This window comes from Fusarium odoratissimum, assembly GCF_000260195.1.
Source record: "Fusarium odoratissimum NRRL 54006 unplaced genomic scaffold supercont1.2, whole genome shotgun sequence".
In the NCBI taxonomy this organism is placed as follows: Eukaryota; Fungi; Ascomycota; class Sordariomycetes; order Hypocreales; family Nectriaceae; genus Fusarium; species Fusarium odoratissimum.
The window spans coordinates 1,227,097-1,241,605 of NW_022158688.1; the positions used below are offsets into that span (position 1 = coordinate 1,227,097).

General features: G+C 49.1%; 4 protein-coding genes across 7 annotated transcripts; 3 read left to right on the forward strand and 1 right to left on the reverse strand.

The window, feature by feature from the left end:
• Positions 1 to 131: 131 nt before the first annotated feature.
• On the forward strand, positions 132 to 3,255 carry FOIG_02055 (uncharacterized protein). The gene is made up of 2 exons (XM_031199154.1): positions 132 to 563; positions 722 to 3,255. Exons 1-2 carry the CDS (start codon positions 319 to 321, stop codon positions 2,025 to 2,027), a joined length of 1,551 nt encoding a protein of 516 aa, XP_031071191.1. The 5' UTR covers positions 132 to 318; the 3' UTR covers positions 2,028 to 3,255.
• FOIG_02056 (AGC/PKA protein kinase) lies at positions 205 to 5,097 on the reverse strand. Of its 3 annotated transcripts, XM_031199156.1 has the most exons (4): positions 4,444 to 5,094; positions 3,947 to 4,385; positions 3,241 to 3,892; positions 2,241 to 3,185 (listed from the first exon to the last, which is right to left on the reverse strand). In XM_031199156.1, exons 2-4 carry the CDS (start codon positions 4,143 to 4,145, stop codon positions 2,858 to 2,860), a joined length of 1,179 nt encoding a protein of 392 aa, XP_031071193.1. In that variant the 5' UTR covers positions 4,146 to 4,385; positions 4,444 to 5,094; the 3' UTR covers positions 2,241 to 2,857. The 3 variants fall into 3 exon arrangements, with proteins under 3 accessions (XP_031071192.1, XP_031071194.1, XP_031071193.1); XM_031199155.1 differs by having other exon boundaries at positions 205 to 3,185; positions 3,947 to 5,097; XM_031199157.1 differs by having other exon boundaries at positions 205 to 3,892; positions 3,947 to 4,987.
• Positions 5,098 to 7,471: 2,374 nt separating this feature from the next.
• FOIG_02057 (uncharacterized protein) lies at positions 7,472 to 11,542 on the forward strand. The gene is made up of 2 exons (XM_031199158.1): positions 7,472 to 8,197; positions 8,260 to 11,542. The coding sequence occupies exons 1-2, from the start codon at positions 7,772 to 7,774 to the stop codon at positions 11,209 to 11,211; spliced, it is 3,378 nt and encodes a 1,125-aa protein (XP_031071195.1). The 5' UTR covers positions 7,472 to 7,771; the 3' UTR covers positions 11,212 to 11,542.
• Positions 11,543 to 12,070: 528 nt separating this feature from the next.
• On the forward strand, positions 12,071 to 13,908 carry FOIG_02058 (3-oxoacyl-[acyl-carrier protein] reductase). Of its 2 annotated transcripts, XM_031199159.1 has the most exons (4): positions 12,071 to 12,533; positions 12,604 to 12,988; positions 13,054 to 13,149; positions 13,224 to 13,908. In XM_031199159.1, exons 1-4 carry the CDS (start codon positions 12,306 to 12,308, stop codon positions 13,289 to 13,291), a joined length of 777 nt encoding a protein of 258 aa, XP_031071196.1. In that variant the 5' UTR covers positions 12,071 to 12,305; the 3' UTR covers positions 13,292 to 13,908. The 2 variants fall into 2 exon arrangements, with proteins under 2 accessions (XP_031071196.1, XP_031071197.1); XM_031199160.1 differs by lacking the exon at positions 13,224 to 13,908 and having other exon boundaries at positions 13,054 to 13,187.
• The last annotated feature ends 601 nt before the right edge of the window (positions 13,909 to 14,509 follow it).

Sequence of the window (14,509 nt, forward strand, 5' to 3'; positions counted from 1 at the left end):
GATCATGCCTGTATGTCGACACCCACAAAACAAAGTCTAAACCGGACCAAAAGTCGATAGTGATCGACGAAACCAAGCATTAACCCCACATTTTCCTTGCTTGCAGCCAGTTCCAGATCCTCAATCTCACCTGCCCACCATCCTCCCTGCATGTCGTGAGCTTCGCGCACACTCGAGGTTTCCCTTTTAGGCTTGCAGCGGGACCCTTGTTCTTGTCTCTCTTTAGTTTCTTAAGTTAGTTGGTTCCTCTCTTACCAATTCTCTTCTTCATCCTTGCAAGACCTTTGACCGTCTCGCGCTTTTTACAACGAGACCTGAATGTCGTGCGTTGCAACGGCGGCATCGACTTCAGTAACCAAATCCACGACTACAACATCAACGTCGACTTCCCAATCCAAGCTGTCGTCTTCCTCCGCTCCATCCACCATGACCCCCCCTTCTATTGACCTCTTATACCTCACGTTCAACTGTGCCAAGAATCTTCTCGATATTCCCGTCTTCGGCAGCCATTTGCAAACCGCCTTTCGTCAAAACGCAACTGGTTTACCAGAGGTTGTTGTTCTGTAAGCCGCAATCCTCTTCGTCTCTTCCGAAGGCGATCAGGTTACCAACGCCCTCGATACGCTGCTAGCTTCGACAGTCATGGGACTCGAGACACGATCAGCACAAGGTCTACATAGAGCACCGGGATATCTTGTACTGATTCATGTTCTGTTCGCAGCTCGCTACAGGAGGTGGCACCCTTGGCGTACTCCTTCATTGGTGGTTACTTCTTGAACCCATACCTCTCACGATACGAACAAGCCATCAATATCGCCGCTCAACATATTATTGATGATATATCGAGTCGAAATAGCGAGACTGTCAACACTACGCCCACCGCCCTCCCCTCGAAGCCATACACACTTGTGCGAGCCAAAAATGTTGGCTACACCGCCATACTGCTCTTCGCTCGCGAGCCTTCGAGGCTAAAGAATATTCAAGAGGCGGAAGTTGGGTTTGGGGCCGCTGAGATAGGGAACAAGGGCGCTGTCGGTCTACGCATGCTTTATGAAGCTGATGGTGGCTCATCTGAGCTGACTTTTGTCGCAACACATCTGGCGGCTATGGAATGGAACTTGCCCCGGCGTAATGCCAACTGGGCCGCTATAATGCGTGGTATGGCTTTTGAAAACCCAGAAGTGGTTGTGAATAGCTACAAGACCTCTGCCACCCCATCTCCAGCCTCAACACCACCTGCCGAAGACGAGCCCGAGCGTGCGCGCCTCCTCGATGATGAACACAACGAGCAACACTCACAACTTCAACAACAGTTGCACAACATCTCCGTTTTCAGGCCCTCATCATTCCTCTTTGTTGCCGGCGATCTAAATTATAGAATATCCACCACGTCCCCGCCCCCTTCCGCTACATTCCCCAGTCTAGATCCGGAGTCGGAGAACTACTATCCAGATTTTTTCCGTCTCGATCAGCTTACCCGTGAGCGTAACGCTGGCCGCACTTTACATGGGTTATCAGAGCACGAGGTGCGCTTCCCACCGACTTACAAGTACGATGTGTTACCACCACGACCTGGCACGCGAGAGCCCGAGCTTGACGTGCCCTGGAAATTTGCAGTTCATCGCTATCCAGGTTGGACAGATCGGATCCTATTTCTCGACGTACCTTCATGGCTCAAAAAAGGGAATAGCCAGGACCCCAAGTTCAACGTTCGTGCTTATGACTGTCTTCCAGTACTGCGTATGAGCGATCATCGTCCAGTGTTCCTACGTATCGACGTGCCCCTCATTTCACCGAGTGATATGGCCCCGCCGTCAGACCTGGACCGTGGTGTAAGCAAGGACCCTCGGGCCCGACTCCCTATGGAAATTGACCCAGAGGCCTGGGAGCGCCGGGCCGCCGCACGCCGTAAGGAGGTCATGGCAGGCTGGAGCATGTACCTCTGGAGTACTAAGCAGGGTGTCTGTATCCTAGCCACAGTACTCGCTTTTGGTGCAGGTGTGTACTGGCTGTACCGGCGGTTCTGAGCCACATTTTTACTGCATTGTTCTCTCTGGTCTCGGGGGATGTGAAAACATAATTGCAAGAAGACCTAGCAACTTCAAACACCCTAAGGCCCGGTGGGGTTGTCTTGTACTATGCTTGTGATGCAAGACTGCGTGTCTGTCGCTATCCCCCGTTGCTCACTTTATTATTTGCTGGTTGATACAACTCATTTAGATAGTATATGGCAGCAGGCAAAGCACTCAAACATCATGTATGCAAAGACGTAGTATTGTATTAGTTTCACTGCTTGCAACCAAAGGCAAACAGCGTTAACAAATAAATTCATTGAACAGGAAATGAGGTATGTGCAAGATTATCCTTCACTGTCTCGCCACACATTTCACGGCCCCGAGAAACGAGTATCAGATGTGCGGGTAATAGAAAGCTTCAGGTGCTATAACTGCCTATACAACTCAGATGCCATGAGCTAAACCATTCGCTTGCACAAGGTAAAAAGACGTAAAAAGCAATGGAGTTAAACGAATATTGGATACCAAGGAGTAGTGTAGTATAGTATCTCCTATCTCCTCATCGAAGTCATTATTCGTAGTCAAACGCTGTTCTCCAGACATTGGTCATAAACGCTTAATAGAAATGCTGATTTAAGAACCGATGTTTCTGGCGTTGAATCGTAATTCGTCATTGTGTGTATGTTCATTCTCAAGGGTCATTTGGGCACCTTGTATGCGTTTTTGCATATTTGGAGTAGAGTCTGACTGCCGAGTAATTCTCATGTATTAAATGGACGTTTGGCATGACGAGATACGTCGGCACCCATCTTCCGATCCAGGTGGGTGGCTGGTTCGGGTGATTAGAAGTCAGCGAAGTATGGGTCATATTTCTCCGCCATCTCGCGGCCATAAGGCTCGCGAGATCCGTCATCCTCGGGGTAGACGTCGAAACATTGTGCATCGCCCGGATATCGTATCGGGGGCTGGATGGGGCCCTTTTGTCGACGGTTGAAAATGTCATCCCAGTTGGTGTCATGGAAGAAAGGGTGGGATTTCACACGTGCTGCACCGCCGCTTATATTACCAAGGCGCCGAGAACGATCGACGGTGCAGAAGGACCGTATTATATCCTTAGCTTCTTCTGATAAGGGGGGGTCTTGGGGAAAGACAACGGGCTTTTCTAGTATCCTGCGGAGAAATAGTCAACGTGCCATTCTTACACATCTGTCGAACAGTTACCCACTGCTTGTAGATCTCGATGGGGTTCTGGTGCCAGAAAGGAGGATACCCCGTCAAGAATTCATATATTAGAATGCCCAGTGCCCACCAGTCAACTGCGCCTGTGTGACCTTTGTTTTGGATGACCTCGGGGGCGAGATACTCAGGTGTCCCGCACAAGGTGTATGTCTCGACAGGGCGGTTATCTTCACGGTAGCCAAGTCGCTTGGCAAAGCCAAAATCAACAAGCTTGATGTGGCCCTCTTGATCCAGAAGCAGGTTTTCAGGTTTAAGGTCTCGATAGGCAATACCTCCTTGCTGCTCATGCAAGTACTCCAGAACAAGAACAATCTCGGCGGCGTAGAAGCGTGCGACAGATTCTTCGAAGCGTCGTAACTTTCTAAGATATGTGAACAACTCTCCCCCAGGAACGTAGTCGAGCAGCATGTAGAGCGAATCTTGGTCGGAAAAGGAGGCGATTAGGTTTGTGATGAAAGGATGACCTGCGACATCAGCGAGAATAGCGCGTTCGTGTCGGACATGGTCGACTTGTTTGAGACGGATGACTTCTGGTTTCCGTAGGATCTTGAGGGCGTAGACTTCGGGGTTGAGTTGATGGTCAAGGGGGATATGCGCAGTTGCGGCGGGACGGACGAGGCAGACCCGAGCAAATGTTCCTTTTTCAGGGGGTCAGAAGCGGAGGGCCATAAGTCTACAAGACATGGACATACCTGTCCCTAGTGTGCGAACTCGTCTGAAGTCGCGAAGATTGAATTTGCGGGTTTGTGGTAATGGACTTGGGGTGGGAGATGTTGGTCCACTCGGAGCATCTTGGGCATGTGAGTGAGAGTTTGCGGAATGCGAGGGCGCAGGGATTCCCGATGACGATGGTAGGCCACCAGCATGTGAGGGCGCAACGGTCGCAGCCATGACTTTATCGTCCTGAAGTCCTGTGATAGAATCGCGGCAACAGAGAGGTGAAGAGATTGGCGAGGGGGCGAAGTCGATGGGAATCGATTATTGACTGGGGTTGAGGCGCGAGCCCATAACAACCCGGGACCAACACTGCCAGAAAACCGGTCGATATGGCCAGTAAATTGGAGACAATTCGAAAAGCGAGGGGGTCTCTAGCATACGCTGAGTTGTTTGCCGTTGTCGCCCGTGGTTGTGCTTTTGTCACGCGGTCAGTTGGGGGGTTCTAGAGCAAGTTTGGCTCGGTTCTCCTGACGATGCGGAGACGATGGATAACGGAAGGATGCGGCGTCCTCAAGTCCAGCCCGTTATTCCAAGTGGCAACCTCAAGAACAGGGATTCAGATTGAGCGCAAAGCTTCGATCAAGAAATGGGTTAAGATTATTGGCAGAAGGTTTAGAACCAAAAGTGAGGCTGAGGAAGAGGTGAGACTCTGAGGCGGATGGAAAGAGAAACGACGAAAAGGCGGCGGAAGGTGGGCGATGCACGAGCGAGATAGTGATGAAGATGGAGGCAGAATGAGAGGCTAAAAAATGAACGACCTTGACGTGATGTTTATGTGCCTTGCCTAGTCTGCGAGCTAGACCACTATAGTAAACAGCCAATGCAGCGTGAGTGCCTATTCAGGATACGACGAGGGCGTCCCCATGAAACGGTGAGGGAACGAGCGCCATCGGATGTCATGGATATTGGTCGGCTGGGGGCCGAAGAAGGACCAACGACATGTCACGAGTATCTGAAAGAAGGCCGCCGCATGTGGTGAATAAAAGAGGCCATACAGACTCCAGAACTCATGACGGACATTCCATTGGTATTTCTTCCTGAATTGGTGATCTTTTGCCTGTTTCCAAGGCGCCATCTCTATGAAGCAAAACTCCAGGTGCACTTGAAAGTACATTGTCATTTGTCTGGGCTTCAGCCTCCTATCAACTGCGATCTATACTGTAGATACAGCGGAGCACTTAAAGTGGACTCGGCAGCGGGGGTCCAGAATCTATCATGACGCAAAATGTGGGTGACGGGGATCTTGAGAGGTCACCCAGAGATACCCCTTTTGGTGATCGACAAGTTGTCAGTGGTGGTGTCGAGCTTATGACCTCTGCTATTTGACGTAAAGGAGGGTTATATTGCATAATCGGAGACGAATACACTCTCACTCGTTCCCCTTATCTCTTCCAGTCACAACCTCACTCTTAAATGCTGGTATGATTCATGATCAAAGCTGGGGAGTGTAACCCAGACACTTCAATTATCTCCAACAACCAACCACCTGTTCCATGTCGGCCGAATACCTACAATTACCACAAATACCTAGATCGAAATCCACTTGCGTCATCTGCCGCCGGCTCTTGCTTCCAATCTGCCGGATCCTAGAATGAGATCCTTGAATTTGGAATGTCACTTCAAGACATGCCATCCCCACGCTTTCAATCCCTCCGTTTCATTCCATGCAGTCCATCCTGTGTCCTGATCAAGCGACCCAACGACTGCTTTCTGCGTTCTTCCAGAGATTACAGACCATCCATGTACGTCAGATCTCAGACCGCGGGAAATAACGGGCTGCTCTGGGTATGTCGGCAGTATCGCCAAGCACTTATCCGTACCGCCATGCAGCACTTGAGTCTTTGAGCAGGAAGTGCAAAGATAGCGCTTAAATTCAACGCTAGCTAGGCTGGCTCCAATGACGGCAGTTGGATGTCTTTGCCTATAACCAGTAGCCCAAGTCGGCAACGACACTACCAAAGCCGGTTGGGAAACCCGTTTTCTGTCAGATGGCAGCAGAACCATGGTATATTTAAGCTTTCGGGCCTGGGGATGGCCTCAATCATACTAGACCTAGCTTCGCACAACTCTCAAGGTTTGTCCTTTGCCTACCTGGTCACTAGTGGCACAGCATGTCTCGACGTTCACATTTGGCAGTTTGCTGCTAGCCGACTAGCGTTGTAAAGAGTAAACTGTCCAAGGCTGAGAGCGACGGTGCGATCTACGTAACTTCCTTTACATTCGCTCTCACTTGTCTGTCAGATTCAGCTGTAGCCAACTAAGTCTGTTGAAGAACCCTGACCAGATTCTATTACAGGGCATATGTTACTTTGACGATCCTAAGACCTAGTGATGAATCTGCACTCGCCAATATATTCTGGCTTTGATTATTACTTTCAAGGCAACCTAAGTCGAGCCAGGCATTATGAATTCTTTCGGGTGTGACTAGATTACCATACTAGGGGAAATAGTTTATCAATAGATGCCAATATACATAGTATTGTACTTGGGTATTATAGTAAATGCGATGCTTCTGCGGCTACGTTGTTTAGTATATCTTTTGTCTGGGAACTGTCTCTACAACTGTTGTTCATTGTTTCCGTGCATAGTGCCTTTGTTATGCTGAAATATCGCTATTCACCGGTTCATCTCAAAGAGAACAATGCAAATAATCCATGCTAAGTCCGTGGTGTTTGTGTTCACGAACACGGTGTAAAAACATTCCGTGATAAGATTACATCCCTTTGTTGTATGTTTTCTGCGTATCTTCTAGAGTCCATGAGTAAATGTCTAAATTAACCAAACTCGCCTTCAGGCTATCTATAGCCATGGAAGATTAGCAGCAAACCTACCGACTGTAACGATAATTCTGTTTGGCAATTTCTTCTGTTCTCGCTATTCTTCATCCCTCCCATGCTGTCATGCATTTCTTTAAGCATCTTTTTTGCTGTCACTTTAGCACAACCAGTGCGAGTAATTCTCTACAGCCTCGTCCAGTAGAACTTCAACAGGATGAGAAGCGGCGTTATTCATCGAGGCACCCTAATCATGCATCCTCGGAGTATGGGAAATCTATCGCCTTCTCAGCAGCCATATCTAGTGACAGTGACAGCTTTCCAGCACAAAGAAGTCTTGGGACACTGGCAGTGCTCGACACCAACCAGTCGAGTCGCTATAATGTTGGGCCTAAATATGGCAGAGCTTCTTAATTCGGTCCACCTTGTGTTTAACTATGTTGAAGGTATCTAGAGTGTAAGATGGTTTGGATAAATATAGAACCTAGAGCTTGCCTTAACATGAATGGATCCGAGAGTAATAATTTACTATATTTAAATATGAAGATATAGGGTAAGTAGGTACCCTTTCCCATTCTGTCGCCTGAGCCACAGCTTAAGCCACGCTATTCTTTAATACCTTAAACTAAGCTCCCATGGGCAACTTAACCCGGGAGCCCTAGGGAGCCCCTAGTAGCGGCTCTTGGGTGAGGAATGCCCTGAGGTTCCCTGGCCAGTAGCTGATGGCCCATCTCCCGTATCTGGAGACTTGACGCAGCTCGACCCCATCCATCTCCACTGACCTCAGGTTTCCTCTCCATAACTTAAGCTGTCTTCATCCTTCGTTCAGCCCCGATACTAAAATCCTACCGTCTATTCTGTACTATCGCATTTCTAGTCTCTTATACTCGGCCAGATAATCACGAACGGCCTCGCTTTCCCACACTCTTCCTGTGTCTCCTACTCCCAGCCTTTATTCTTCCAGCTCAGCCGCATACTCCCTGTGTCCAACCGCATCCCCCTCGTCATGCGCCGCTGACCGAAATCATGTTCTCAAACTTGACCAACATTGTCCAGAAAGCACAGCAGCTTATTGATCCTACCCAGGGACTCAATCTGTCCAGTTCCGACCGCAATCCTTCCAAGTCGTCCCTATTCCAAAGTCAATTCCGCCTCCCTGCCTCCCAGACACCCCTCTACGAGATCAACGCTGAGCTTACGATTCCACCTTCCAACGCGACACACGGCGATAAGGATCAAGATAGAGGATGGCATTATGCTGGAAAACTGCATCTATCAGAACACTTTATGTGCTTCTCAACAACTCCTACTAGCTTTGTCCAATCCGCCAGTACTTCCACGTCAACCGCTTTCACTGGTCAGACACATGGCGGAGGCCCCAGCGGCAACGGCTTCACATTTCCATTGTGTGCTATACGAAGAGTTGAGCGCCTGAATAGCCAGAACTTTCAGGTATGATCCATACTGGTGAGACGCTCATGCGTATTACTTAAACTGACCTCACCATGTTCCAGTTCGCACTAGCTCTGACCACCTGGAATGGTCTTCTCGCCGACACTCCTAAAGACAAGGACTCGAAGGACAAAAAGGACTTAAGAGAGCAACGTATTACAATACATCTTGCCGGGACCAGGCAGTCTTGCGAGCGTTTTTGTGATGGCCTCAAAAAAGGCCTAAGGGCAGGAGTTGGTAATGTAGCCAAGCTGCGACGAGTCGCTGCTGAGTGCTATTCTGAGCATCTCCTCAGAACCGAGGACAGGAAAAATGCCTCCCCACCAGACGCCGGCCTAGGAATGCTCTTCCGATACCCTGGCGACCCAAAGAAGCTACGGGACAGGGCGAAAATGCGCCTCTGGGCTGAGTATCTACGTGACAATGGTCGAAACTTTACCCTGATCCGCCAACCAACTTTCCACAAGCTCATTCGCGTTGGTCTGCCGAACCGGCTCAGAGGCGAGATTTGGGAACTCACATCTGGCTCGATTTATTTACGCCTGGAAAATCCAGCACTCTATACTGATACCCTGGCAAAGTTTGAAGGCCAAGAGTCGCTTGCTATCGACGAGATCGAAAAGGACCTCAACCGAAGTCTTCCAGAGTATCCAGGCTTCCAAAGCGAGGATGGAATCAACCGCCTACGTCGGGTATTAACTGCTTACAGTTGGGTCAATACCGAGGTCGGATATTGCCAAGCCATGAATATTGTCGTGGCCGCATTATTGATTTACATGTCTGAAGCCCAGGCTTTCTTTCTCCTCTCAGCACTTTGCGACAGACTAGTTCCCGGGTATTACTCCACGACTATGTATGGAACCCTTCTTGATCAGAAGGTATTTGAGTCCTTGGTGGAGAGGACAATGCCCATCCTCTGGGATCATCTTGTCAAAAGCGACGTGCAGTTGTCTGTCGTCTCGCTCCCTTGGTTTCTGTCACTTTACATCAACTCGATGCCCCTTGTCTTTGCCTTCCGTGTTCTGGACGTTTTCTTCGTCGAAGGGCCAAAGGTACTGTTTCAGGTAGGGTTGGCAATCTTGCGCATCAATGGCGAGGAGTTGCTTGATGCGGCGGATGACGGGGCCTTCATTTCAGTTCTGAAGGCCTACTTCTCCCGCTTGGATGAGTCGGCTCACCCCAAGTCTGAAAATCCAAAGTTGCGTGCCGTGACCCGATTCCAGGAACTGATGGTCGTGGCCTTCAAGGAGTTCGCAGGAATAACTCACAGCAGTATCACCGAGCTGCGTTTGAAGAATAAGGACGCCGTCCTCAATAATATTGAGAACTTTGCTAAGAGGACCGCTATTCGCAATCTGGGTCCCGAAAGCAAATTGTTAAGTACTGATGAGCTTGGTTCACTATACGATCGGTTCTACAATATCCTATACGAACGTCAGCAGAGGGACCATATGATTCAACAAGAGAAATTGCGGCGAGCGAGGTCAAGTAGGATGCGGGCATCTGAGATTTTCGCAACTCATCACGACGAAGTTGAAAAGGGACGCGTTGGATTAGGCCCAAGTACAAGCCTCATGGACTACGATGCATTCCGCGAATTTCTTGCAAGCATGTCAAAATGGGCTATATCGGATTCACCAGGTGCGACAAAGTATAGCAATTATGACGACCGTCAAAATATGTTTCACAGCGCCAGGCGGCCATCCGAACTAATGTCACCCTGGGGTGGAGGACCGGAGCCTGCTGATCACGAATTTTTGCAACGTTTATTCAAGAGGTGGGATGTGGATGGCAGCTCTGCCTTGACTCTTCAGAACGTTGTTACAGGTCTAGCGCAGATCAAAGGGAAACGTGACATTATGGGCACTATTACATACTTCTTCGAGTTATATGACGACGATAAGGACGGCAAGGTTGACCGTGAAGGTATCCTACGGATCTCAGAAGCTTTGTTGTTTCTGTCTCGTCGGGGTCTAGAGGGCACATTGAGTCCTGGAACCTCCAGTGTCCTTGAAAGTGATTCAGCAAGCGGGCAGGAATCACAAGCTAGCTTACCGCCTGGTATATCGACTAATGAGAGGTTCCTGGGAAGTGTGAGTGCTTTTATAAGGCGGTGTTTCGAGTACGCCGATCCAGCTAGCGGGCATCATGACACGGCCTTGGCAAAACCAGATGATGAAGACTCGAGAGATGCGTTTGCTATAGGTGATGAGGATGAGGATGAGGAAGATGAAGAAGATCTTTTGGGCCCCGAATCTCCAGCCGGAACCCCGACAAAGGCTAAGAAACCCAGCCTCTCACCGGAGAGTTCTCTCAGCACTGCTGACAACCACGATGCGGCCTCACGTCGCAGGGTCTCGAAAGCCAAATCTGAGGCAGCAAATGCGGCGCTAGATCCTGCGCATCCTCTGCACCTTACATTACCAACCTTCCGCATGGTTGTTCTCGCGGATGAGTTACTAGAACAATTCTTTGAGTCGTCTTTCCCAGCTTCTTTCCACATCATCGAGGGGCTACCCAACACAACATCGTCAGCATCATCTCTTACAACATTCTCCAGTCTTGGGTTTGGAGCTAGGCCTCCTATTCCCCCACCTGTCGGCCCTCCAGGAGCAGGCCGTGGCTTACGCGGCGTGCTCGATAACATCGTCACGGACGGAATGCGTGTCGCCACTGAGGTCAGAAGACGGATGGAGGAGGCTCAAAAGGAACTCGAGAAGAACGCTCTGCCCGGACAGCGACCTGAAGAAGATGAAGAAGATGACGATGATCTCGGAGTTGAAGTCGGCGTGAGAAAGGGACCTTCAGGTAGCAGCACCGACATCGAACGACGATCCGTGAGGAGCTCGGACCGGGATTTATTAGATGGGGCAGATGCAGAGGCTGGCGCGTTAAGCAAACCTCAAGAACAGAGTTTACTCGATGTGAACCCCAACGAAGGCAGGCCCCGTGCTGGTACCGCGACTTCGACGGGGTCGACTGGAGGATCGGCAGTGGTAGAGTTTGAAGGATAGAGCTGTGATGTTAGTGTCACGAAATGGCATTGTAAACAACGAAATGAAATGTTCATGGTTGTCAACCATGTCCACATCGTGTAGAGCTTTTGTTTTGTTTTTTTGAGCAGGTGAATGACTGTAACCGAACTATTGGGAGGGCGGATTGGCGTAACCTGCACAGGAGCGTCAGTATGGGATGGTAGAGGGCAACGCTTCATCAAAGTTTTCAGATGTAGCTTGACGAGAAGTCTTCGATATTTGTATCTACGAGCACGGGTATTCCTGACTACTGGGAATATGAAATTTATAGTAAGGAGCTTGTTGACCAGGCACTATGCATCTGCTGAGAGGTAAGAGAATGTGACCTTCGTGCAATAAGCTTCGACTTGAAAATCTCTAGATGTTCCAAGTAACTATATGTCTCGCTTAAAAGGAAATTTGTTCAACAGGGTTTTCTTGTTTGGCATAACCCGTCACTTTCGATACTTAGTGGATAAGCGGTGGATAGGAATGAAGGAAGAGTTTAGCAACTGACCAACATATTAAAAGCTGACTTTGTGGAATCATGGCTGACATTGTACGGTGATTTTCTGTGAGTGCCAATTGAGTATTCGACTAGACCAGGGGGCAAGTTCAGCGTAGACAGGACATTTTTATCAGCACTTCAAGGGCCCAAGGAAGCATAAGTGGTTAGTCCTTTGTGGAAGTAAATCAACAGATTGTTGGCATGGCATTGGGTCTTGATATCAAAATTACTCTTCGACATATAAGGGTAACACATGTGGATATTGATGTCGATCATTGATATCTGTAAAATACCTAGGTATATATGTACTGACTTGGAATTACCTTACCTAGTGTAAAAGAATGATGCTTAAAAAACTTAGATGGCGCGACAATACCCCGCTATCCAAGAATGACATCATCAGCGCCGATACGCATGTAATCAACAACCTTGAGTACTTACCTTAGATAAGGTTATTAGTGGCAGGGGATGAGTCTTGTCTACGTCCCAGCTAAATTTGAGAGCATAGTCCTCTCAAGCAATACTTTCAAACTATTTTGGGCCGCTATACAATCAAGAGGAATCCGGTTGATGCGCTCACCTCGTTATGGCAGTCATACTCATTGTAGGAGCTACTCGTGGCTTGGGTGCCAGCATCACCAAGAAGTACGCCGAAAAGAGCGAAAACACCGTCTACGGTACGACCAGATCATCCGAGGGTCCGAAAGATTCACCCTCAGGAGTCAAATGGCTTTCTGATATCGACCTCATGCAATCTAACGCTGGTCAGAAGCTGGCCAGTCTGCTAGACCCAGCTCAGCCACTCGACTCGGTGGTGAGTAGCATTTCCAATTGCAGCAATAGGATCAGAGTCAACGTTTCACGATACTAAGGAACAAGGAAAGATTATCACAGCCGGTTACTTTGCTACAGAAGACCTTACCTGGGACAAAGGTCCAAAATGGGAGGAAGAGCAGCGGATGTATACGACCAGCTCCATTGCCCCCGTCTTTATCGTCCACCAGCTCATCCACAAAGGTCTCTTGCGCAAGGGTTCCAAAGTGGTGCTTGTATCTTCCGAGTCTGGCAGCATCACTCTGCGACATCCAAAGGAAGGGGGTGGCAACTACGCTCATCACGCCAGCAAGGCGGCTCTCAACATGGTTGGCAAGCTGCTTAGCTTGGATCTTAAGGACCAGGGCGTCATTGTCAGCATCGTGCACCCAGGCTTTATGCGAACGGAAATGACAAAAGGCGTAGGGTTTGACAAGTTCTGGGATGAAGGTGGAGGTGAGACCTCGCAAGCACTTGTTATACATGGTGTTGTGGAAGCTAACAAGAGTTTGATCAACTAGCTGTGACACCAGACAAGGCGGCGGCGAGCCTCATCAACTGGATCGACAATCTTGATATTAGCAAAACAGGAGAATACTGGGCACCACGAGGACCGCGTGAGTAGCTTCCAAAACGATTTGCGCCGTGGCATGCCAATGGAGTGCTGACCAACGATTATCTGCTTGATTAGGGGATATTGGGACTGCTGAGGTTGTCCTGGGTGAAGACTTAGCTACACCACTGCATCTACCCTGGTAAAGCAAACGGTAACGGCTCCAGTCTATCAACATCGCTCTAACGACAACGGCTGGACTGAAGCTGTTGCTGGTAGGAGGCTAGGAGCCGTCGACAAATGAGTGGATATTACTGACCGGAAATTACTGCAATTTCACCTATCGGCAACGCGCTTCGAAGCAACGTACCCCGTACAATTCTTCCTTCTAGACGAGGCAAGCCTAGGCAAGCTATCGTCTTTGCCTATTGCGGGTGACGAAATTGAAGAGTGTGGGGTTGGGGGAATCAGGGTCCTTACGTAGCAGTGGACTAGCAAAGTCACGATACTGCATCAGGTCTGGCTGCAATAATTAACCTAGCTTGGCAGATCATTAATTATGAACTTATGATCATCATACAGAATCATAAATGGTGCCCGGTGCTTTGTCGCGTTACGCAAGTGAGTGGTTCCGTCTTCTCATATGATTAGGATCGGCCGCAGGTTATGAGGCGCTGTCCCACCACAAAGAATGAGCTGCATGCTTGATTGCGACTAAAGGTCATCACGATGGATCCTGCTGTCTACGCCGAGGTTCGCATCATTCCCCCGTTCGGACGGGAGATTGCTCAAGATTTGCCTACAACAGGAAACTTACAGTCCATGCATTCTTGATGCTACTCCAAGTACGAGTTGCAGATATAGTAGGATAGATGGTGGCTCCATTATATAGCACGTGGTCATGATCCCTAGCCAAGACACCAGCCAAGTCCGGGTATTGTAATTAGAATGCTACTATTCAGGTTCAGTCTGGACCGGGCTCGATCAAGCTTTTGACTGACAAGGTCAAGGAAATGTGGAATGAAAGAACACGAGGCTGGGTTTCTGAGTGTTTGCTCTGTGCTGTGTCTCTTACTGCTCTTGTTGTGAATAGGCGTCTTGCAGGAGGGCTTGACTGACATTGGCATTAACGAGATATTGTCTAATATCTCGACCGCGCATCTTGCCTGATAATACAAGATCTCAACGGCCGGGTTGTGCATGGTAAGCCTCCAACAGAGACACCCCTGAAGTTGACAAAGAAGACGAAAAAGGAGACTGATGGAAAGTAAATTTGAGCCATCATCGATAATCGGGGCTGTTGTTAGTTGTGGAGTTTGGCTTCTTTGGCGTCAGGGGCATGGCGTTTTGTTACTTGTGGAGAAGAGGCGGCTCCTTCATTGGCTGGGCTAGGTTTAGTGATTGCCATGGATGTTTAAAGGGGT